Here is a 25,697-nt window from a genome sequence, read left to right as displayed (position 1 = left end):
ACAGAAATGATCATTTGTTTTTCTTCCTTGATCCGGAAAGCAGAAGGAAGCCTGCACAAAGGAAGCGGTGATTGAAGCAAGGCACGCTGTGCAGAGATGTGCGGTGTTGCGGTACCCAAATGCCGTTATTTAGAGGCACGCCGTGCCCAACCGTTAATGAACGTCTTTTCCTCCGACCTACGCAGGCCGTCTCCTCGGAGCCGTGCGGACACAGCTGCTGTGCTGCGGACATGGGCTGCACGGGGCAGCTCCGACCGGCTCTGCACAGCGCCGACGGTACTGCCGTGCCGCGCCGTGCCGGTGAATGTTGCCCCACTCGGCGCTCCGTCCGGGGCGGGGCGGCGCGGCGCGGGGCGGGCGGTGCGTGGGAGCGAGGCACGCGGCCGCCGCCCGCGCCATGTCGTTCCGCCGCGCCCTGGCGTTGGCCGCCTGCGGGCTGGCCGGCGGCTCCGCGCTCTTCTCCGCCGTGGCCGTGAGCAAGCAGCCGGCCCGCGGAGACGCCGAGCCTCGCCCGGGGGGCTCCGCCGCCGCTCCCCCCGCGCCGCAGGGCTTGCTGCTGCTGCCGCCCGCCGCCTCCTGCCCGCCGGGCCCGGGTTGGATCGAGCGGCCCGCGGGCGGCGGCGGCTTCTGGGACAGCAACTGGGACCGGTGCGTGCGGCGGCGCGGGGGGCGGCACGGGGCCGGCCGGAGGGAGCGGAGGCCAACCCGGGCGGGGATGGCGGCGGTCGCGGCGCCCTTCGGTCGGAGCGCCTCTTGGGTGCCGCGCGGCCGGACGGCGCCTGTTGCGTGGGGGCGGAGCGGGGCCGGGAGCCCCGAGGGCCGGGAGCTCCGCGCCGCCGGAACCCCGCCGACATCTTGCAGGCGCCCGGCGGAGCCGCGCCGCGCAGTGCGGCCCTGCGGCGCCGTGCGCTGTGGGTGGGCGCTGCGGGGGGCCGCGCTGTACCGGGGGGCTGCGAATTGGTTTAGCGGCGGCTGTCATTTATTGGATTTATCTCTCAGTTATAAGCCATAACCTGCGGGATTCCTTTTTTTAACGGCGGGATTTTATTGATCGCTCCGGCTCGGTGGTTTCAATCCGTTTTGCGATAGAATTGCTTAAACCGTCCATTTCGGTGCTTCGGGTGCGTGGAACTGCGGCAGGCTTCTTGGGTTTTGAAATTCCTGTCTCTGTGTTCCCTCCCACAAATGCTGTTCCGCACACACCCGTCCAGGCGCGAACCGCTGGCTCTCATCAACCTCAAAAAGAAGAACGAGGAGACGGGGGAGGAGGAGCTGAGCTCCCGCCTGGAGCACTGCAGGGCGAGGGCCACCCGCCACATCTTCCTCATCCGCCACTCGCAGTACAACCTGGACGGCCGCGCCGATAAGGACAGGACGCTGACCCCGCTGGGTACGTGGGTACAAGCAGGACGCTGTGCTCCTCGCTTTGGGCACGGAGGTGGATGGATGAGAGCTGCTGGCCCGGCAGCGCAGCTCTCCTTCGGGTTTTGCTGCCAGAGCTTCTTCACGGATCCCTTGTAGCAGAAAGATGTTGCAAACGTGGTTTTTCCATTTTTGATCTTCCAAATCCAAACATTTAAACTTGCTTTACGGCATTCAGAAAACACTGGCTTGTGAGAAAAGCATAAAGGAAGTTTCCAGTTATTGTAAGGTTTTTGAGCAGGTTTTCCTGCTGGCCAATACAGTTTCCCTTGGCTGTGGCTTTTGTCCTAAACTGAGCTCCATAGCAACCTTTGAGGTAGAGTTCCCATTAACCAATGGGTTGCGTTTGTTAATTTGCTGATTTATTTCCTGAAGGTCGAGAGCAGGCTGAGCTGACGGGACACAGACTAGCAAGCTTGGGATTAAAGTTTAATCAGATCATCCACTCCTCCATGACCAGAGCAACTGAAACAACTGAAATTATAAGCAAATACCTCCCAGGTGAGTGACTTCTGTTAATTTCTCAGTATCTTCTGATCCTTTGGACTACTTCCAGTGGGATTCTGAGCTAGTCCTTGACTTACAGTGTAGCTGAGCTGTTAGTAATCAACCTCTAGACCTGTGTGAATGTCTGTAAAGAAGCTGACAGCCCTCCTGTGCTTGTTCCCAGTTTCTCTTTAAAACATCAAGGGGGAGCTGCCCCTCAGTGAGATGCTGGTACCTGTGTGTGCTGCTGTGTGGGCAGCTCTGCTGGTTGCTCTTCCTTTATGCATTTTGTAAAGCTAAGACTGCTGCAGGTCATCAGGAAAAAATAAGAAAAATGTGTTGGCTGCAGAGTTGTGGGCCTGTTTGCATGAACAACTCCTTTCTGAAAGGCATTTAATATTCTAGGTGTCAAAAAAATTAGTACTGATCTGCTGAGAGAGGGAGCACCTATAGAACCAGACCCTCCCGTCTCCCACTGGAAACCAGAAGCTGTGGTAACCTTTACACTTTGTTTCATGTGTTTTCATTTTTATATCTTTGAGTATACTTTATGTGGACAGTGGTAATAACTTGTGGTGAGCTGATGCTTTTCATCATAGACCTTAGATAAATATGTGGTTCTTCCTCCTCATTAAGTGTACAGAACCCCTACAATAATTAAAATCTCTCTGTGCTAATTGAACCTCAAAAGAGTGCATCTGTGTAGAGAAGAAATCTTTAGAAGATGTAGCCAACATGCAAACCTGCTCTGAGCTGTGTTTAAATCTGAACTCTGTGCCATTAGCAGTATTATGAAGATGGAGCTCGAATTGAGGCTGCATTTCGAAACTTCATTCATCGAGCTGACGTAAAGCAGGAGGAGGACAGCTATGAGATCTTTGTCTGTCATGCCAACGTGATCCGCTATATTGTCTGCAGGTGTGTGTCGGACTGCATGCTCACCTGTGTTCTTTGAAGGTTGAAGTTGTGCTCAGTTAGCATTGGTGTATTTGTTGCGCAGAGCTGGGCGGACTTTGTGTGCTGTGTTAGAGGTGGCTGAAAGTGGGTGCACACAGAAGGAGCAGCTGATCCTGCAGCTTTGTCACACAGTGAATTTGGAGATACAGGATTTGAAAATTAGAACACTTTCAAGTGAAAATGGCAAAACTGGGGACACTTGATGCCCTTTTGTATGTCTGAGCAGTCTCTTTAGCACCACGTGCCTCTGCATCATAAAAACTGAAGATCATATCTGGAAAAGACAGCAGATAGAGCACCCACCTAGCTGCCTCTTTTTGGGGAGATGTGAATTTGATTCTTATTTAATGAAAGACTGATTAAGTTTTGGCAATTCCTTTCTAGTTGTTTTTGCAGTACATACAGATGGTATTAGTGTGTTCTTTGCAATAACATCGAGTGTAGGATTGGATGGGAGAGGGCATCTTCCAGCTAATGTCAGTGTGGCCTGCGAAGGAGAAAAAAGTTCTGCATCTTTGCCTGTCTCCATATCCAGTCAACCAAGTCTGCTTGAATCCTCTTTCTCAACAAAATGCTGTCTGTAAGATAATGTGTTTTGAGTGGGACAGATGCGATTAAGCTGATCAATAACTGCAACAATTTCAGTTAATTTTTTTTAGCTGAGCTAGTTGTGTGCCAGCCTGCCTGTTCTGCAGACTGCTTAGACCTCTTTGAAATTGCTGTACTTAAAGTTATTGATCAGGTACACAGAGTGTTCTTTTGTGTGCCAAAAGAGGTTGCCTTTCTGCTCCCTAGGCTTCTGAAATACTTGCATGCTTTTTCTCATTGCTTTCTTCCATCTTCTTTTCACCGTACCCTCTGTATCTGCCATTTCAGGCTATCTCATAGCAATTGAATGCAATCCACAGTGTTCCTTTTGAGTCCAGCTTGACTGTAGCTATTATCTGTTCTTTCAGGTTTTCTAAAAGACCGCTGTAGACTCAAGACCAGGTTAATCCTTGGCACCAGATTGAAATGTTTGAGTCAACTTCATGTTTTCTTGAGCTGTTTACCTGCAATTGGTTAAACTCCTCCTGAGGCTGTTCAGTTAGGGATTTTAGAATAGCTGGAGACTGGGCAGATCTGTGAGACTGCATTTCTACAGGAAGCACAATGTACTTATTCTTTTCACATCTGGGGAACAGTGTAACTGATGGGAAGTAGTTGTAGCCACTGGCTTCCATTAGCACACGCTGGTAACTAGAATGAATTAGAGATCACTGTCTTCTCTGGTGGATTTCCTTACACTGTTTAGTCTTATCAGCAGAAGTAGTGCTGCTTGTGCCTTTGGTCTGCTGGAGAAGAGTCTCTACCTGTCCTGAACAGCATTGCTTAGTGGTGCTGTGTTTGGCTCGATGACCAGCTGAACCTTTGGCATGCGCCATCCTATTTGTTCCCGGGTTGCTCAGAGCACTCCCAGCATCCAGACTACATTACACCTTCTACCTTCTGTCAATCTGAATTAATCCTGTCTACATTAATCGCATCCATCTGCTCGAATCTGCTTATGAAAGTACATTCTTGGCACTGGTCCAGTTAGACCAAAGCTCCACTTCTGTATTAATTAATTGCAGGGAAAAAAAAAAAATCCCAGGCTCTGTAGGAGCATTTACATGCAAGCTGCAGAGCCACCAACAGCTTTTTTTTCCTATTTTGAACAGAAAGTGATGCTGTCAACACGTTAGTACAACAGTATTAGCAATATTTTGATATATAACAATATTTGTCTTTCTTGTTTCTTTTCGTAACAGAGCACTGCAGTTTCCCCCTGAAGGCTGGCTGCGAATGTCTCTTAACAATGGCAGCATCACTCACTTGGTGATACGGCCAAATGGGAGAGTGGCCCTTCGAACGCTGGGTGACACAGGTTTCATGCCTCCAGATAAAATCACACGCACCTGAGGAGTGAAGGTGCTGGCTGCCTCTGGACTCTTTGCACTCATACACTCGGCTACAGTACCACTAGATTTTTATATGTTGTGATGCTGTCTTAAAAATGTCCTTCAGCCCCTTTGCCTCCTTCATGCGCACTCATATCTGCCTTCCAGTAAAGAAAAGAACTCTAGGCCTGAAGCTGTCCTGTCCTCAGGTATTCCCCAGAGCTCAAAGCTGAGCTGTGGAATACAAAAAGAGTGAATGTCTGTGTGCTCAGCAGCTGCAAGAGCACCGACTTTTTATTCCCCTGTGAATTCCTATAGCCAAAGCTTGCTCCTGTGGATATTTTTCTTGTGCAGGAAAATAATTGCTATGGGAACTGTATGAACAGCCTTGTATTGCACACTGCAGCTGAAGATGTGCCAGCTTGTTTCAGCTGTTGCAGAAGAAGTGGCAAAATGAAGGTGTTCTGCTGTTGAAAGGAGAAAGGGTTAAGGCTTCTATTTTCATAAGCTGAGGAGGATGTACGTTTTTGTTGTGTCACTGTTCCACTCTGCCCTGAGAAGCTCATGTAAACTGCCTGGAGGTTGTAGGCATAAAGAGGGTAAGAAAACATTTGCCTCAGAGGTGTGGTGCTAGCATTAACTGCTGCTTTTACTGAGTGTTCCTCCATCCTCAGGAAGTACTTTAAACTATTCTGAACGTTATTTTCTCAGCCTCATAAAGCCTTCCATTAAAACTTGATCTGTAGAAAGATGTAGGGATGGGATTTGTAGCAGTAAGACAAAAGCAATGTAAAGCAGTTTTATCTGCACATTCTTCTCGTTACTCTTATATTTACAAGGAGTAAACTTTTTTCATTTTGCTTTCTCCCATGGATTTCTATTTGTGGATTCCTTCCTTTGGTGTAGAGAAATAGCAGCACTGAATTCAGGGCAGTAGTACTTAGGTCACAGGTTCTTCAGGATTGGGGCAGACAGCTGCTTAAAGCTGCAGTTGCCCAAATGATGACAGGGCGTCTCTGGTCTGGCTTCTCTAGACCAGAGCTTGGTGTAACCACCAGGCAAATGCTGTATGCTGAGCTAAGGTGCTCCTTTCAGTGGCTTTGGCACAGCTGGACTTGCGTAGGAAGAATAGAGGTGGCTGAGAATAGGTAGCATTTTTGAGAGGAGGGCTCAGAAGCATTTCATCTTACCGGTGTTTGATTAGCTCACAGTGCCTGTAATGCTGAGAAGTTCTGTATGCATGGTCTGCTGTGGTGATTGATTGTGCACACACTGCAGTATGGTGGACATAAATAAGGTGTTTTATTGTCTATAGATTTTTCTTATCTTCGAAAATCTTAGAGGAAACCCCAGGCTGGCTCCTGTCAGAGCTGTGAGGCGTGATTGTGGCACACCACCCAGCAAGACAAGGCTTCATGTCTTGTTTCTTACAGGACTGCTACATCAGAATGACTCCAAGGGAACTGGGGCTCATGGGGAATAAAATATGGTCGTTGTAGTGCAGCTTGTGGGGGCAGCAGGAAACTGTTGTGGTGTCTGTCTCATTGATGCAATGAGAATAATTTATCAGGTTTTTTTGTCTATTAACTTTTTAAACGTTTTGAATAAAATAACTGGTCTGTCTTTCTTTCTTGTCCCTTCAGTTGAATAGCAAAATGTTGTGTCGGTTACCACTGCCTGGAACAGGAACACCAAACCTGTAAGATGAAAGTTCCATGTGCTATGCAAATATTGCAGAGGTGCTAGAAAGTCTTCTCAAGGTCATTGCTAAGTAAGTGCACTCCTTGTTTGCTCCAGCACTGGTGGGACTGGTGTCTTCCCCCCTCCCTTCCCAGCCCTTTGTGTTGTCTGGCCACACTGCACATCCAAAATGTGTTTGCACACATACAGAAATCAGCACTGTAACAGAAGTGCTGAGTCACGGCCTGAAGCAGTGATGGAGCACCTGGTGGGAAGGCAGGGCCAACCCAGGGGAGCTCAGGTTCAATGATTGGAAGGGGTGGAGCCAGGATCCTCCCCTTCCCAGACCTCATTTAAGGGGTGGCAGTGGAGGTGAGGGTATCTTGCTGGAGATCCCTGTGTGCCTGAGGCCTTCTGAAGGTAGGCAGATTTTCTTTTGTTTCTGTGTCCGTGGCTGCTGCACTGGGGCTTGTTCTCATTTGCTGTAGCCTAGGATTGTGCTGCCCTGCTATTACTGCTGTATTTTCCATCACATTGTAGTCCTACAGCCACTTTTTTTAGCAGCACGTAAGTTGAGGTGTGGGAGGAGCATTAGATCTCAGTGTGTAATTTTGAATGCATTCAGATTTCCTCCTTCTTGAACACTGTGGTCCTACTTACATAGTGGCACAGTCAGACTGCCCTGTGCACACACAAACACAGGCTGTGTTAAAGAGTCCTGTACAGCTGTAACTGGCCTGCACCTGGCCTTGATCCCAGCTGCTTATCACCTCCTGCCATGAAGCAAACACAGCCTGACACTTTGAGCACTCGTTTATTTTTGAATAGAAAGCAAAGTAACTGTATTTGTAACATGACACTTGGCTAATTCAAACAACAAACAAAAAACCCTGATCTTTTGCACCTTTAGAAGTGAACTGAAGCAACCCCAGTCTGATTCAGTGTCTCCACAAATTCCATTCTTCACAACTGTGAGTGATCAGTTGCTACATAAACTGCTACTTTTAAAAAATAGCTGAATTAAATATATTGTTTATTAGAAAAACTACCTCTTAAAATGCAGTACAACCGGAGTAATGCAAATTGTGTAACAATTAAAAAAATATTCTCTGGGCTGAACCAAACCAAATTACAAAGTGGAAGGCAGGGGATTGGGGGGAAGTGCTGCGGGGCTGGGTAGTGCCTCTGCCTGGCTCGGTGTGTACACACAAACAGAGCAGTGATATACATGGAAATATTAAAAAAAAAATCTTAATGTAAGAAGGACAGAAGGAAAAAGTACTACTGTGTTTGTTAGTGTCAGTCTGCTGGCTCTGACAAACTTCACAAAAGCACAATGTTGCCCTGTGAGGAACTAAGAAGGGCCAGGTCTCTGCACAGCTTAGGACAGGAATCTGCCTTTATGCTTTTACCCATGTTGTCAGGTGATTATTTTCATTTAGCACTGGAATAATTTCTGCACAACGAGTGACATCGTTTATGTTGGATTCATTATTAAAAATAACCAAACCCCTCCCAAACCTTTTAAAACTAAAGCTGTAGGACTGTGGGCCCTGCAAAAGCACCTGGAGAGCACAGAGACCTCAAACAACAACAGAATGCTGAGCAGTCAGTTAGCTATGTCGTAGAGTATGTTTTTTCTTAAATATCTGCTCAGGAATGACCCCCACAGCCAAGCTGGGTGCCAGGAGTACCACTGAAGGGCAGTCCTTTGGTAAAATGGCTCTTCCTGATGTCCAGATCATTGAAAAAAGACTTATATTATAAAGAAGAATCTCAGTAAGTTCTTTTAAATAATTAATTTCTAAAATAGGAATGTTTTTCCACAGTGTCGACCTGTTGCACCAAATAAACTTAGAAAGAGACATTAAAATATCTTCAATTTAGAAATTTCAGAAGAAAAAACTTTTGTGCCCCACTGTAAGTAAGTGAGTGGATGACACGTCTTCACTTTTAAAAGAACAAAAGTGTAATTAAAAATGTATGTTACAAAAGGCACTGTTAAGCTTGCAAAAGCACTAAGTGCATTTTTTAGGTTTCTACCAAATAAGAACCCTGTTTAAGGGTGCATGGGACAGCTGCTGCAGTGTGTGCTGGCCACAGAATGTGGCAGCGTGTGGCTCCTGCTGCCCTGCCTCTGTGGGTCAGCCCCAGTGACCCAGCACTGCGATGGCATCCTGCCTGCAGTTACTGTCTCCTTAGGTGTAGAGTTAGGTTACAAAGTCCAAGGTTACTTTTACTCTGTGGCACCAGTGAATCCCAACCCATCCTTTTAACTAGCACGCCACTGGCAGGTTGTAATTAATTTTTCTAGTTAGCTTTAGGATGTGAGGATAAGACTGGTTGCCTATTTTTTTAAAACATAAAGCTCCCTTTGAGTTTTGAAACTTCAGCAGTGTACAGCCAAAATGAGTGATTCTTTCAGGAGGTTAAAGAAGGAATAACAGAAATGGGTTCCCACGTCCAGCCTGGAGACACAGTGGCAGCTCAGATGCGTAGGCCAGTGTCTGTAGTCCTCTCTTAGCAGCTGGGAACTGAGGAACTGTATCGTGAGTCACTGGAGAGCACTGTACTGCATTACAGACTACACCATTAAGGTACATTACTGGTAAACTTGCTGAAATTATTGCTGATGTGCTTTTAATAACTAATTATTATGTTCTGCAAACGAGAAAAGCTTTTGTGGGGAAAAAGCGACTACTATTAATTTTTTTAAATCTTCAAGCTACCACTGAAAGGATTACCAGTATTTCTACAGTGCCCTTTTACTAAAACACTCATTACATCATGTTAACAGTCTCAGGTTAAGACTCAAGGTTTGCTGTGTAAATACATGCATACATCTAGAAGTATGTGTGCATATATATTTTATGTGTGTGTGTATTCAACTGTCTCCATCAGCCTGCTGGCTGAAACACCTCCTTTCTGGCTATGTTGAAGGGTCCCACATTGGTACCCCACACTGGAACGCTGTCACCACCCAGGCTTTGTTGCAGGCTTTTCCAGTTGCACATCCCCCCTGTAAGCAGAAGAACATTTTACATCTTGCCCTTAATTTCTTCTAGTAAGGTTTCTAGTAGGGTTTTACTGATGTGCTTCCTTCAGCCTACCCAAGCAAAGAAAAGTTGCTGAGGGCTAATGAGGTCGTTGTGCTAACGACAGCAGGTGACAGTGAAATGCCACCAGCTCTTAGACAAGGTTCAGCTCATTGCCCTGGGGGCAAGAAGGGAAAAGCCATAGCTACTGGACAACTGCACTGACCTCACTAACTTCTTGCATATCACCAGGAATCTGTCATCTCCTATATGACATAAAGACATATATTCAGTTTTTGTAACATACATTTGTCCTCAATTGAGGAAAAATAAATAGCCGAGTGCAAACCTCGTGTCACTTGAGTAGCATTGTAGTTTTTTTCCTTCACTGTGACAAAGAAAATTCAATTAAAGTTTCAGGAAAACGGAACGTCGTTTAGTGGGCAGGAGGCTCTGAAAAGTAACGCAGTTTTAACACAGAGTGGTTGACACAGGCAGGGCTGTAGCGGCCAGGGCTCCCCAGATCTGGAGAGAACGAGGCAGCATTGCCATGGCTCCCCGGACTTCCCATCATGGGACTGCTTCTTCCTGGACTAGAATACACTGCAGCATTTGGTGGGCCAGCAGTTGCGCTTTGGGACCTGAATCTTCCCTTTAGTGATGGACTTGGCCAGCTGAAAGAAAGACAAAGTCATTTTGCGTTACGAATGGCAAAAAGAAGAGCAGTCATTTTCCTCAGAATCCCTTGCAGAAATCTTAGAAAAAAAATGCACAAGCAGAGAACAACTGGAATGGGTTGTAGCTGGGTTTGAGAAGAAAAAGAGACAGCACAGTATGTGCCATTTATTGAGACGTGTTGCTTAACGAGCGAGATGCAATTTGCTCCAAAATGCCATTAAGAAATAGGTGTGTATTTGTGAAGCATCTCAAGAAAAAGGCTTCAGGATCAAAGCTGACCATGGCTCAGTCAGTGCCACAGCTACAGGCATGAGTATGATTTCTCTCCCCCCCTTCTTTTGTCAAGTTCTCCTTGTGGTGGCTGCCACACAGGTAATAAGATAAGGTGGATACAACAAATATATTAAGGTTATTAATACGTACGGATGCAGCTAATTTAAAACCTTTTGAATTACTTTTATCAGACAGCTCTGGTCTTTGTGTTTTGCTTTAGGCAGAGGTACCACTGTACAATGAAGGAGCTGACAGAGCAAGCTTTGGCACTGTCAAATAATTAGTTCAAGGCATAGTTTTTAAACATTGTTATGTGATAGAACAGTGATTACACCTAAAAGTCTTACATGCAGTTTTAGCACTTTAGAAGAACGCATTGAACCTCTCAGACATTGGAGTAAGAATGAAAAAGAAGCCTATTAATTAGCCTATTTCATAAGATTAACCACAGCAGGCGGGGAACAAGAGAATTTGACTCTGAAAAGTGAAGGAGTGGAACAAGGACACTGCATGAACCAGGCATAAGAAATAACTGCCTAACTATCTCTACCCCACTGGAAATGGATGTTTTCTCCCACCAGTACTTAATGGCTCTATTTCAGTGTGCTCTTTGAAACACAGCCAGAAGCTGCTGTTTGTTTCCAGGTGCCTGGCACACACGCAGCTTCTCCTGCTCCTCATCTGTACCCCAAAGCAACTGCACTCAAAATAAAATGTATAAATGTGCACAGTACCTATTCAGGCACACCAACTACTGTTACCATTATTTGTGTAGCTTACAGTGACATTCTTTCTAAAAACTGACCACATTCTGTAGTTGACATTATTCATTCCTTTGGAATAGGGTCACAGAATGTAAAATAAGATGCATGAAAATACTGAATGAACATCCCCCTGCACATCAGCCCCTGAAAACAGTGCAACATTACTGTATTGCATCCACAACGGAATTACCACCACTGTTATTGTTACTGCATGAATCCTTCCTTGGACCTAATTAATAAATCAGCAACTTGGCACCTTGACCAAGGAGAAAACACTTGTGCTACTGAAAGCCTTGCTTTCTGTCTGCGTAGCCTGTACAGAGATGCTGAGGTTACTAGGAACTGCAGCATGCTCTGAGGAATTTTGATTGAACCAGTAAACTTTCCTTATTAACAGATACCAGCCAAAATATCGTGCTAATTACTGAAGCACATCTATAGCTAATGCAGTTCAGTATTCCTAATGAGGTTTTTGTGAGTAGTGAGGCCTGAAATCCTAACTGTTGAAGCTGTTCCGCAGTTAACCCACTGAAAACAATATTTCAGCTCATTTGTTTGACTTTGCAGAAATACCTTTGCCTGTCAGCTGAAGTGTAGGACTGCACCTCGTGTTTCCATCTGTAAATGGCAGGGTACTTCTGGGAATCGATCTGTACTGCTTCGATAGCTGCCAAGACGTCACTGTCCAGCTTTGATGGACGCTCCCTAGAATAACACAGAACCAGATGAAAGGAGAACTACACCTTTGTGCAGGCAGTGACATCCCAATTCCAAAGCACTTGTTATTCTAATAAAAGCAAACAAATCGGCAGTGTTCCTCTCTGAACTTCCTTAGCTTCTCTAGGAACACTTCTCAGCAGACTCAGAAGTAAATGACTGCCCTTTACTATGCAGCAGCCTCATTTGAAAAAAAAAAACAACAAACCTCTGAACATGTAATCTGAGGACATGCCAAGAGTGGTGAACACTTATATTAATCTGAGTCGGGCTCTCCACAAGGTTCCAAGCCTGGCAGGTGAATGGTAAACAGCAGTCTGCTGCAAATGTAACTAGGAAACAAAGAGGTTCTTCTGCTCCTTGTGTTTTAGCTAGAGTTAGGTCATTAACTGCAAGAGAACTACGTGGCTACTGTACAAACGTTGGAGTACTTAATAAATGAGTTGTTGCTTAGTATCACATGATTTCAACCTTGCTGGTGATGACATTACAGTTAAGTATCTCATTTTGCATATACGGAACACAGGGCAGAAATAATACGTACCCAAGCAGAAATAATTTCGTAGAGTTGTCGTTTGGCGGTGAAGTCTTCAGCAGAAATTTCTGGGCAGGTTCTTGAGACTGTTGTGCCTCATTAGGCTGGATTCCAGATTCCACAGACAATCTTTCCCTTCCTGACTGCATTTTATATTCTGTCCTTAGCTTGGTCTCTCCAGGCTTCCCTGTAACGCTTGGCTCAGAAGAACTCGCTGGTGAAGCTGCGTAGCAGGATTTATCCAGCCAGTCCTTGGGTATTCTAACCTGGCTTGTTCTTTCAGGCAGAATTCTCTCGTTCTTAATTTTTTCACTGATGGTATTTGATTCTCCTGCACCCGCTTGTGGCTGGAATGTTAAGCTTTCAAATTCTGACATTAAATTGCAAACAGGTGATACAAGGCAATCTTCTCCGTCATGCACATGCTTTCTGTCACCAATTATCCTTTCGCTGGCCACAGGGTTACAAAACCCATTTTTGCTGGAAGAACCCCCCTTCTCATAGTGCCTGGGCTGAGCTGATGTTTCTATGATGTTTCTGGTGTGCTCCATTGACAAGATTTCACACTCAGCATCTCCAATAGCATCAATGCTGGGTTCCTTCAGCACAACAGGTGGGCTGTTATTCCGTGCTGCGTTTTGTCTGTTTTTAATTTCTTCTAAGCTCATGTCATCATCATCCTCATCCAAAAATGCTCCAACAGAAATAGAATTGCAGCACTTTTTACTCTTGCCTGGAAATAATTTAGTAAGAATAATGTGTAAAAAGACTTGCAACTCCTATCAAGTAAAGTGGGAACAAAAACACACCTTTCACCACAAAGTGCAAAGGGTTATTATTCTGTTTTAAGAAGTTACTTATTCACTATCTGTGGATTACAAAATTCCATGCTCTACCAAGGAATTTCCAAATGCTCTGAGTAAAAAATATACTGCAAGTAGGGAGGTCTTCTTACAGGAATTTCACTTAGGGGCTACAATCACATAAAGGACATCTTCTGAGAGCTGTTCTAATTCTCCCACATCCATGTTGTCCTTAGCTACTTTTTCAACAATATAATCAGACCGTTTGGATAACAGATGAACAACAGCAACCACAACAGGTGAACAGTCTCCCTGGACACCGTGCTTTCTCCCCTCCCTCTTCTCCCTAGGTACACCCTGTTGTTTGTAACATTTCCCTGTCCTTACCAGAAGGATGTGGCGTTTTGTATCTGTTGCAGGTTTCATTTTCCCCTGTTTCTTGCTGAGCCTTTTCGCTCATTTCCCGATGGCTCAGGTACTCTTCTAATTTTCGCAGCCCCTCCTGGGAAGACAGATCAACAAAACAGCCCAGAAATTCCCAGTATTCAACCCACGGGAACCCCAGTTCATGAGCTAACTCCCTGCAATAAATAAAATAAAACGAATCATTTGTGAAGACATGAATATTATTTTGACAATAACTTTTTCTGAACACATTTTATCAGCTATTAGCAGGAATATAAATATGCAAGTAGGCAACAGAATTCTGCAGCAATCAACAGTCTGCAACAACACACACTTGACACACACACGTTGTTACCAAGCATGCTGTAATCTACTTTTTCTAGACCAGTTTTCCATTTTTTTCTTGTTTTTACATTTAGCAGTGTACATATTGCTGTTTTTAATCTGATTGTATCCAGACATCAGACAGAGATGAATCCACACTAATGTAGGCAAAATTTGAACAAGACTCCATTCAGTAGCTTTTTTTAATTGGGAATGGAAGAAAGTAGGGAGCAAAGGCTGACTTAAAGGAAGAAATGCAGGGCACTTATAGCAAGGTATGATTTCTGCAGGTGCTGCTGATACAAAGCGTTTCAACAGCAAGGACACTGCAACACAGCTCAGTAAGGCAGAACATTTGCATTGGGAACTTTCCATTCAGCTATCTTTTAACAGGGGAAGTACCCTGTGCATAGCTTTAAATCTCCTGGGATTTGAATTTGAGAAAAACATTCTATACGTATCATCAGTAACAACTTAAATATCTTTTTACTTCCAAAGCTGGACAGCCAAACCAGGTCCCATGTTTTTACCTGAACTATTCTGTTTAGACAGAAGTGCAGTAAAAAAATCCAACTGCAATATACTTCATAAAATACTTCCAGCAATATTTGCCTAAAGAGTGTGTTTTACTATCCAACTCAGTACAATTGTTTTGCTTTTAATTACTCTATTGTTAATTTTCTGTGCTGATACTCCATTAGATACCTTCCAACTCTTTCAACACCTCTTTCCAGATCAGATTTCCTGACGTTGTGAAAGAAGCCAGCTCTGTCTCGGGGTGGAGTCTTCCACAGCCTGCGAAATTCTTCAGCCTTTAAAAAAAGAAATAGTTTTTTAAAACCCACCCAACTCTGCCCCAACATGGAAGTTAATCAGTGCTAAATGCTTCCCTATAGCTCTAGAAAACATTTTGCTGTGCTCGGACTCAGCTTCTGCCACTGGTATTGCTCAACTCTCACTACAAAAGTCTCACCAGGGATCTAAAGGCAGATACTCCTCCCTGTATGTTTACTGATACATCTCATACCTTACTTCTGTGGTCTCGTAACTGCTTGCTTATTAGAAGAATGACAATGATATATAACCACCTCTAAGCAACCTGGCTAGATATGAAGTCTAACTGGTTTTCATTTGTGTGCAGTGGGAAATAAGAGGCATGTCTTACAACACTGCACTTTCATTTCATGACACACACTCCTGGTCAGTACTTTCCAAGGCACAAAGGTGTTCTCATATACATTTTGCTGGTTCCACAGACTGGAATCAGTTACTGTAACATGTTCCTGCTGTTTGAACTCCTAAAGGGAATGAAGGGATTTCTGCAAACTCCCAAGCTTTATGCCTTTATGTTCAGGCATCAGAAGTATCTGCCAGCAATCAAAATAACGCCTTACTTACACAACATACAAATTTTTTCAGAGTATAAAACATGTTCACATTTCTGTCAGGTGAACAGAAAACTGACCAAAGAGCATCTTTAGAAGAAAAGAACACAGTAAGCATTGCAGTGAAACTCAGACCTGGAAGAGCTCAAACATCACACGACATCTCATGCTCCCACTGTACCTGCAGCTGCCCTACTGCCCACATGCTCATATGAAGCAAATGACTCACTAAATGCCTACTGATTTACAACACATATAACTGGTATTCCAGTGTTCCACCTGAAAAAAAAAAGACTGTTTTCTACTATACAAGCACAACTCTTCTAGAACTATCCAATATCTACTGTTTGCTTGCCAAAAAACATCCACATGAATTCAGTAAGTAAAGTTGAAGTGCTTCAAACATTCTAGAAAGGAGACCAAGAATTTTTTTAATCCCATCCACAGCTCCACCTTCACTAAACAGCACCGACGTCACACGAAGTTCTCTTCAGCTCCTTACCTTGGAGGGACTCATGGGGCCTGCGAAAGCTCGTATGGACAACACGGGATCTTTGGGGCTGCCCGTGTACCTGGACAAAGCTGCCTGGGGACTTTCATCTGTCTGATCCGGTGACCACGGCGCCCCGATCACAGGAGCTGAGGAGTTGTCTTCTGCTCTCAGGAGTGGCACATAGTATCGACCTGGAATGAAACAATGCCCAGCTTTCTTAAGCTGATCTTGCATCAGCTTGCTCTTTCCTCCTAGAAGAACAATACACCTGTATACTTAACCTTAATCTGACTTCACTTTATCGGTAAAACTCAAATATAATTCAAATTCACTGTTTCAGTGTTTATTGGCTGCTTGCAGATCCCAGTCCAGGCTCCCTTCTGTCTCAAATGCAAAAATACATGCACTGATACATACAACAGTTTCTAAAGGATTTTCACTCAGCTTCAAAGCCTGTTTTACAGATGCCCGAACTTGCATGTGACAGAGAGGGAAGACTTTCATGTCAGGGAAACCACATGGACATCAAACATGACCAAGGAACCTCTGGACCGTGGAGGTCTTCTGTTTGATTTAGGAGAAATGTTTTCTGCTGGAGCCATGCTGAATAAAATAATGCCTATGTTACAGAGAGCTATGAGGAAAACCCTGCAATCCATACAGTACGAGTACCAACCACATAATTTAAAAGACACAGTAAGTTTTCTGTTCCCAGTCAGTTTTAGAGCTTCTCTGATTTTTACAGTACTGTACAGCAGCATCTCTTATGGACAGGAATGCAACAGAAAACCAACAGAAAACACTGAGAGTCTGACAGAGTATGTCACATGCCTGATGTAGTTTAAACTGAATACTGACCTTTCAAATACTCTCTCAGTTTTTCTTTCAATTCTGCAGATTTATTCTTGCTTCTCTCACAAACTACCTGTTAATAAAACATTAGTGTTTTACTAATAAAACAAAAGACATCAATTTCCAATCAACTGCAAGGTATTTCTCAATAGCCACACTATTGGCCTTCACCCATTTCATCCAGTTCTTTTAATTCAGAGTGTAACTGACCACTACAGTACACACTTATCCATAAAAGATGGACCATAAACAAAAAGCAGTGAATGCTAACATCCAGAACTTTGCTCTAGAGATAATCAACACAAAATATTTGCAATGTTCCCAGAGATTTTCATTCTGAACATGGCACTGGCAGCTCAGCCTGTGAAAGAAGCAGTCTGTGAATGTTCAAAGTTGAAAAACCCTGCTTTGGCATTTGACTTTGTTGTGGACACGGACAGACTTACTTCTGCTGGAGTTTGATCATATTTATTCCTTGAGTTTTTTACAATAGCCGGGTGTGAGGTAAGCACATTAACCACATCCAAATTGCCAAACTTGCAGGCAAAATGCAAAGGAGTATCAAATCCCTGTGACATTAAGAGAGAAAATTCACATGTATTTGAAAACATCATAAAATCAGTACCGTATGTTTTGTTTTGAAGCTAGGGTAAGCAAGCAAACAGGGCCCATAACAGATCCTTTCCCATAGCACTGTGGAACAACGACTGTTAAAACCCATAAAACCCATGACCAGCTCTCTTTTGCTAAAATGGTCCCTTCCCTCTTTTCTTCTCCCTTCTGTTTCCTTCTGGTAGCTTTCACAGGCATCAGGAACTGCCCCACATCCCAAGTCTCACCATTTTATCCGGTGTATTGAGGTAAAGGTCAACGATGTACCGGATGCGATTCCTTAGCATCGTGTCGTCGTCGTCCGGATACATGAGCCGCATGAATTCAGGATTTTCCAGAGTCTCCAATAACTGCTGGCAGATAGCAGGCTGGTTCTCCTTGGCAGCAACGTGCATGACGTTGTACCTGCACCCCTCCTGAAAAATAAATCAGAACTAACTGAAATCCAACTGCTTGCTTACACCTGCACACAGGGAAGAAGGAAAAGCAGGGAAGCACATCCATCCCAGTTACACTTATCAGGCCTCAAACTCATATTACTAGACCAGAACTTGGAGATGTACATTTACTTATGTATTTATTTTACCTGTACAACTGTTGGATTGTCTCCAGATCCAATAAGATAGCGAGGATTACTCCAAATAAGTTCTGAAAATGTTGATACGTCTCCTTTCTCCACAGCTTTCCGAAGCTTAGCAGTAAGATCCTGGGTACGTGGACTTTTGTAACTGTTGGCCCTTTCCTTGTTAGCAGTTTCCATCTCAAGTGAGCATAAGCCATCTATTAAAACACAAGTGTCATGCTTCTAGCTGCTCTCTTTTCAGTGATCGCTATTTTCATGCCACCAGCATAAGCATTTAATCCAAACTATCTATTAGCTTTGCATCTTTAATGTAAAGAAGTTTCTTTAAAAAATAAAAAAAAAGAAACAGATTATTGGCATTTTAAGACCCTGGTAGTGATAGGAGGTAGGGAAGAAAATACAACATAATTGACCTATAGAGTTTTTTAGTCCAAAATAAAGTCTAAAACAGCCTCACAACAACCAGCCTGCTCCCACCCAAGCCTGAAATGAAAGTTCAACAAGAACTTCCCGTCCATGCAGCCTGTTAACATTTCAGCTTCAGAAGAGAAGCAGTATTTTTTAGTGTAAACTCCAAGCAAAACTGTACAACTATCATCATTTTTTAAAAGTTACAAATTTACCATCAGGCCCATTTCAAAGTAGTCAGAGGTTTCAAAATACCGCTCTGAATTTTTTTCCTGTTATTAGCACACTGCTAATGAAGGGACTGATTCCCTTCTCTCAAAAAATTACCACTCTATTTTGTGTCTGCTGTACACAGATGAATATCCTCCAAACCTCTGTTCAGTGATCCTGTTTTCATCGGAGACAAACACAGAGAGGACTTGCTTGGAGATGGAAAGTAATCACAGATTCCTTTAGCAAATTTCTCAGCATCTTCCCTGTTTGAAAACGCTTTAAATCGTGAACCTTTAATCATCTTCACAGCTTGGAGAGCTTCCTTCTTATCTTCATAAACGTGTATTCTCTCTGAAACACAGTACAGCCACAATTCAAGCTATTCAATATTCAGCTATTCAAGTAATCTCAGATTTGTTCATAGAAACAGACTGAAATTATCAAGCCATCCTCACAGTTTGGTTTCTCTACAAACATGGCCAAAAAATCAAAGTCTATTTAAACTTTACCTCTAGAAAACTGAATAGAAGAATATTACACATTGCAGGGGACATCAGGGGATATCTGTACAGTGCTCAGACCTTCACATTCATCAGATGTGAGCGTCTGTTTCATACAGGTGAGCCTACATCAACAAGAGAGCATTTCACACCTAGACTGAAAAGCGAACCAGGAGTTTATTCACCCTGCATTTCTGTCCCTGTTGCTCTCTACAGAGAGTTCAACTACCAAGTGACCCGTTGCCATCACTGTAAGAACCTCTAAAAAGAACCTTTGATATTCATCAAACCCTTCTCCTTCCTCTCCCTTTGCATTTAAGTTACTTTGTTCAACTGAAGACATCCGAATGTCGTTGGAACGAGAACAAATCCCAGTGCCTCAGAGGACCATCCTGATTTTCCAAAGTGACTGAAATGAGTCAACTGAGAGCACAACATTAATTCTAAACTTTAAGTAACCATGCTACTAAAATCAATTAATGTTAATGCTATTGATCACCTCCTGTAACATCTTCTTTAACATCTGTCTCCTCACTGCAGTACCTAAGCACCACTGGACTCTCAGTCTCAGTCTGTTTGACTACAGAGATTGTTAGAAAGACTTCACAGAATAAAATTTCAATTTAGGTCCATAATTATAAACAGAATAAAATACATAAAATACATATCCATCCATAAGATACATTTGTTAATAATAAAGCTTAGTCCTTTCAAATATTAGCCTGACGTTTAGTATTTCAGTACTAATTCAGATATGTCCATAATTAATTCCTGCCAATTAAAGCACACACAAGAGAAATTATTTCTTTTTTTTTGCAAGGCTGCTACTACTAATTTTCTCTCTCCCTTTCTCAAAGAAGAAAAAAGATGGAGTCATAACAATTTTGATCACTTGAAATCATTTGCATTCATGCTTTGCCAACACTTTTTGCCCACACTTGGTTTCTACCTGCTTATACCAACCTCAACTGACAACGATATGCAACTGAATGCTATGGAAATCATTGCTGAGGAAAGAGTATTTCCTTATACTGCCTGCCACAAGAAGCACACACTGGATTTGAGCAGATCTGAGGAGCACACAGATGCTACTTGCCATTTCTTGCCAGGATGTCATCATAGACGGGGCACACGCCGTAGTACAGCGGAGGGTCTCTGGATGGTGTCTGAGCACTGCCTTGTGAGCCAGCATGCCCTGCCCCACAGGCTGGAGCTGAACAGTTCATGTGTGCCACAGCTTCTTCTTCTGGAGGGTTCAGCCCGACACAGTACCCAAAGTCGACCTCTTCAGACACGCTTCCATGATGGTTGTGATTCACTGCAGTAGTTTTCAAAGCTGTGTGTGTGCCATGGGACGGGTCGCTCCCAGCAGCCCCCTCTGACCACGCAGACCCTTCTCCTTCCAACGTTCCTTGCTGCTCCAATAAAAACTGAGCCAATTTCTTCTCAAAGATAAACCTGGTAGTCGAGGTGACAGGCCCACACTTCAGCCCCGCTCTTACAACTTCTTCTCTAAGCTCATCAGGGCTGAGCTGCTTCAAGCGGGATAAGATCGCATCCATCGTTATCCGACCTGGAGGAGAAAAAGATGAGATCAATTGCAAAGTCTTTTTCCTATTATTTTAATGCTGTATTAAACCAAATAAAAAAAGTGTCTCTTAATTTTTCTGACTCCGATGAGATTAATGCAGTTACAGAGAAGGCAAAATGTTTTCCAACTCATTAACAGTGTTTAAGCCATCAGACTTACACTGTTTCTTCCTCCTCTTGTGCCTACCCGAAAGAGTATTTACAACATACATTTTGTTCTCTTTTGCTCCTTTTAAGTTTCATTAGGACATTCATTGTGAAAATTTAACCCAGAACATTTATGTCACTGTGAAAATTTAACCCAGAACATCTGTATCTGAAAATTGATGACAGATATTATTTCAGTCCTGTCAAGAAAGCAACAACCTGCGCATAAAACGAGGCAGAAGGCCACATGGCTGCAGTACAGTGCTGGTTAGACAGCCCCTACAGCTGGAGCATGGCTGTCTCTATTGCAGGAAGAATTTCTCACTGAAAAACATAACACACACGTGTGAGGCAGCAGCCAGGGCATTGCCTCTGGCAACGACTCAAGGCTGGAACTATTGACACAACTTGGTTTTTCCCAGCTCCTGTTCCGTGATCAAACAGTCAGGAAAGTGGAGCAGCTGACCTTTCCAGGTTTCCCTCCCTAACTTAGAGCAGAAATGTAAAAATTTCTCTATTTCCACAGGGAAATCCTTCTTTCCAGTGTGACACTCAGTGCTCCTGCTCACCTTCCTCCATCTTGTCCACACACCCGCAGCTTCTGCACAAGCAGCAAAGAGACACTGAAAGCATCACAATGCCAACACAATTCCCTGCTGTGAGAAACCTCTGACCCTAAAAAAACAACTGAAAATAGAGGATTCGGAGAGCTCAGTAACATACGAAGCTTCCATGTCATTTCATTAGATACTACATCCAACCACAAGAGCTGTGCCTTCCTCCTGCTGCACGCTGTTAGCAGTGACAGCTTTAGGACCGAGATGCTCACACAGCCACAGCCCTCGCAGTGCTGGTCTTCCCTCACTGCCCCACCAGGCCGTGCCCCGTGCTGGCACTCACAGCATCTTTAGGATCAACTCAAGCAAGCTACTGCTTCACAAGTAAAAATGTTATTGAAATGGTTGTACTTGCACATAGAGATACAGGTCAGTGAGACTGTGCCCTTCTATTCAAAGCAAAGGATTTTCTACAATCTTAAAATGGTTTGAGTTGGAAGAGACCTGTAAGATCACCTATTTCCAGCCCCTCGCTGTATGCAGGGACACCTCCCTGCAGTGCAGGTTGCTCTCAGCCCCAGCCAGTCTGGCCTTCGATGCTTCCGGGGTGGAGGCATCTACACAGCCTCTCTGAGCAACCTGTTCCAGTGTCTCACCACCTTCACTGTAAAGAATTTCTCCCTAATATCTAGTCTAAATCTCCCCTCTTCCCGTTTAAAGCCATTATGGCGGTGTTTGAACGCGGTAGTGAAACACCTCATCGGCTCAAGTGCTCCCTGCTTTAGCAGCAGTGTTGCAAGCAGCCCTCAGCACCAACCAGAAGATGCACCAAGACGTGTGAGGCCCTCTGGGAAACCAACGCAGCGCTGAGCCAGCAAGCACTGCACAGAACAGAGCGGGCTGCAGCCCTGCAGACACTGCGCCCCAACAGCTGAGCCCTCCTGCCAGCATTCCAGCTCAGAACAAACTCCAAAATCTCACCTTTCTCACACAACTGCACAGCCACCACTTCTTTTTTTCCACATGTACTGCCTGCAGCCTTATCACAAAATACACCCACAAACTGTACGTGACTACTTTGCATATTAAGTTGTCCAAGATTTAGTTGGTAAAGAACCTCTTAATATAAAAAAAACTGGTGCCTGCCTAGCTTCTTGCAGCAGTGATAATAGCCAAGCGAAATCCTGCCAGAGACTGAATTCAAAGCTATTATGCTTCTGAAACTAGGAAATACCATGAAAACAAAGCTAGTGTCAAACTTCAGATCGATTCCAAGTAGCACAGCCTGGCAGGTATAGGTGTGTGTATACGCATGTGTACGCGTGTATGAGTGTGCGCTATCTTCTGTGCACAGTGTTTTCTTTTAAGGTCTGATTTCAAACTTGTGCTTAGAGCACCTGCCTCAGCCGCAGGTTCTTTCATCAATATGAAGCAGAAGCACACTGGAAGCATGGGAAGTGAGGGCAGGGCAGCTTCAGGAAATGAGCCCCACTGCATTCCCCCTCCCCAGCAGCTCTGGAGCCACGTAGCCTCCTGCCATCGCCTGCCTGCCCATGGCTGAGCCCACACAGACCGGGCTGACACACCTTCTCACTTTCATTTGACACTTAATCTTCAAGTATTTTGAGGTTTCTTTTGGTAGTTTTATGTTGCTGTCTTTTAATTAAGGGATAAAGTCATGAAGTCACGTAAGGGAATATCAGAAATTGCTATTCTGATTGATAGTTTTCTTTTGGAGATTGACTGCAAAACCACAATAACGGTAAAAACTTAAGAGCAGGAGAGTTTATGGTAGAAACATTTCAATGAAAATAATTTAAGATAATATTCTATAAAGCCTGAAGAATTAATTCAGGAAATGCTCCTGTTTCAGGGTTCAGAACCAGCAGGGCCATTCTAAACACTGCATGAGAGCAGACGCTGGAACCTGCATAACCATAGACACACAACGTGCAGGCACACAAAACCCTTCTCCCGGCATGTAGTTCAGCAAAAAAACACAGTAAAGGACCAATTTTTCTGGTGTCTTATGTTCTAGTTGGATTACTGCCCAGAATTCAGCAGCAGCAGCAGCAGAACTCATTTCATGTGTCCATTTCACATGTTGTAGACTGCACACAACCCAATCCAAAAGCGAGGTGACACAGCAGACAGCCAGGGGAGCAAACAGCCCTCGGGTTACGGCCCTGAGCACAGACAGCACTGCAGAGGTCAGTTCTGTGGATGGCTCTGTCACCCAACGGCTAGAGGTGGCATCCAGCCGAGCTGCCTGCATGTCTCACAGCAATGTATTTCCCTGCTGGGAATCAGCGGGCAATTTCCTCGGAGCAACACTGCCCAGAATGCTCCAGAGCAGTTCATTTATTCGAGCAGCAGAGACCAACTTTTTTTAATCAACACGATGATGGACCACATGGGTACTCGGCCTTCCACACTGCAGCTGTTTTGTTGTGTAATTCACACTCTTTCAAAAAAAATATGGTTTATTTTTAAGATCCCTATAGTTCACTTAAAAAAGCAACAGAACACCGAAGAAACTGATGACAACGTATTAATTTTTAAAGGCACCGCCTATTTTTACCCATCCAAATCAGAAGCGTGCCTTGCAACCCCACACACTCGTCTGTTTTAAGGCAATTACGTGACAGCTTTGCACGGATGGCAGCGGGGATGACACGAGCCCGGCGGTGCTCAGTGCCTTCAGGCACTGCAGGCAGCTGCACCCCCCGCTCCCCCCCCATCCTGCAGGGCCGCCCCGCCCCGCACCCAGCGGAGCCGCCACCGCCCTTCGGAGGCTCTGCCTAACAAAGCACAACGGGGCAAAAACGCGTTTCTCTTTGCTCGCGGCAACAACGTGAACAGGATCCGCTTCCAGAAATTAAGATCGATACCGGGACAGAACGAACCACCGACACCAGAGCACAGCAACACGGCTCTGCCGTCCCGCTTATCAAAACGAGCAGCTTAATCGCAGCGCCGCGCAGCACCGCACACACGAACATCCTCGTTTTCCCCCAGCCCGGGTTCGGGACACGCCCGGCCGGGCGCCCACGGGAGGACGCGGCGCCAAGGAGCGGCCGGAGCTCAGCGCACCGCCTGCGGCCGCTCGGCTGCCGGTCCCGCCCCGCGCGGCGGACGCGGGCGAACCGAGAACGAGGTGCGGGAAAGGCGGCGCCGAGGGGGACGCAGCGCGAGACGCGAGGAGCGGCCGGAGTTGTGCCGGGCCCGCGGGGCGCCGCCCGTGACCGAGGGCCGCAGATCGGGCGATCCCCGGCGCGGCCGGCCCGCGCTCGGCTCCCACTGCGCGCGGAGCCCCGGCCGTCCCGCCGCTCTCACCTGGTCGGCTCCCGCCGCGCCGCGCTCTCTCCGCTTCGCCGCGCGGGGTCGGGCAACGGAGGCCCTCCGGCGGCGCCCCGCGCCCGCCCGTCCGCCCGTCCAGCAGCCGCAGCAGCCAGCCCACAGCGCCGATCAGCGCGCAGGCGGCCAGCAGTTCCCAGGCCGGCCAGCGGCCCCAGCCGCCGTCCCACAGCGAGCCCCAGCCGCCGCCGCCGGCCGCCCCGGCCCAGCGCTCCATGCCCCGGCCCGCCCGCCTGCCCGCCGCGCGCAGACGCCGGCCTCCGGGCACGGTACCTCGGCGGCCTCCCGGCTTCCGGCCCTCCGCCCCGCCCCGCGCCGCGCCATACAGCGCCGCAGCACCCGTCGCGCGGCAACGCGGCCGCGAGGCATGGCGGGAGGGCCGCCGCCCGCGCGTTCCCGCCGCGCGCGAAGCGGTGCTGCCCGTCTCTCGGCCCCGCTGCTCACCTCCGCGCTTGCTTCCGGACGGAGCGCCGCGCCCTGGCCTCCGCTCCTCCGGCGCCGATCCCCGCGGCCTTCCGCGCTCCTACGGCCGGCCCGCCGAGAGGAAGTCCGGTGTAAAACGGGAGTTCGGCGCCTGAAGGGTGGCGGGGCCCCGCGGGAGGCGCCGAGCGCAGCGCGGATCGCCCGGAGCTCACCGCGGGGAGGCTTTTCTCTGTAAACGTCGCCGCTCCTCGCAGCTCTCGCGGGGCCGCTGGCGCCCCCTGCTGGCGGAGCTCCGCGCTCCGCTCTCCCGCTCGCTGCGCTGCAGCTGCCGGCGGCTCGGCGCCCCGTCGCTCCGCTCGCAGCGCTCCTCTCCGGCTGAGGAGCGAATGCGAATAGCAGGACCGGCGCCTGCGGTGTAGTAAAAAATCATCGGGGGAAAAAAAGATAAGAACGAAGACAGTGACGAACTCTTTCAAAATATCTTTTAAAAAATTGGCGATACAGCACGTTCTGAATTCTAAATAAATCGTCAGAATTAAGAGATACTGGTTTCTCCTTATAAATAAAAACAGCATGGAG

General features: G+C 46.0%; 2 protein-coding genes across 3 annotated transcripts; one reads left to right on the top strand and one right to left on the bottom strand.

Annotated features, from left to right (window-relative positions):
* The first annotated feature begins 359 nt into the window (after positions 1-359).
* Positions 360-6,411, top strand: PGAM5 (PGAM family member 5, mitochondrial serine/threonine protein phosphatase). 2 transcript variants are annotated; one of them, XM_052690879.1, is made up of 6 exons: positions 360-648; positions 1,212-1,390; positions 1,798-1,923; positions 2,314-2,402; positions 2,696-2,826; positions 4,656-6,411. In XM_052690879.1, the coding sequence occupies exons 1-6, from the start codon at positions 398-400 to the stop codon at positions 4,804-4,806; spliced, it is 927 nt and encodes a 308-aa protein (XP_052546839.1). In that variant the 5' UTR covers positions 360-397; the 3' UTR covers positions 4,807-6,411. The 2 variants fall into 2 exon arrangements, with proteins under 2 accessions (XP_052546839.1, XP_052546838.1); XM_052690878.1 differs by having other exon boundaries at positions 2,693-2,826.
* Positions 6,412-7,259: 848 nt separating this feature from the next.
* Positions 7,260-25,064, bottom strand: ANKLE2 (ankyrin repeat and LEM domain containing 2). Its single transcript, XM_052690877.1, is given in 14 exon segments — positions 7,260-10,173; positions 11,788-11,919; positions 12,476-13,199; positions 13,657-13,850; positions 14,704-14,810; positions 15,886-16,067; positions 16,735-16,801; positions 17,175-17,297; positions 17,568-17,756; positions 17,927-18,120; positions 18,704-18,891; positions 20,137-20,617; positions 24,675-24,936; positions 24,939-25,064. Coding segments are annotated over 14 exon segments (3,207 nt in total). The 3' UTR covers positions 7,260-9,935.
* Between the last annotated feature and the right edge of the window lie 633 nt (positions 25,065-25,697).

The sequence above is a fragment of the Tympanuchus pallidicinctus genome, unplaced genomic scaffold (genome assembly GCF_026119805.1).
Source record: "Tympanuchus pallidicinctus isolate F22 unplaced genomic scaffold, pur_lepc_1.0 scaffold28, whole genome shotgun sequence".
In the NCBI taxonomy this organism is placed as follows: Eukaryota; Metazoa; Chordata; class Aves; order Galliformes; family Phasianidae; genus Tympanuchus; species Tympanuchus pallidicinctus.
The sequence above is the reverse complement of the archived record's forward strand: the minus strand, read 5'-3'. Positions and strand labels throughout refer to the sequence as shown.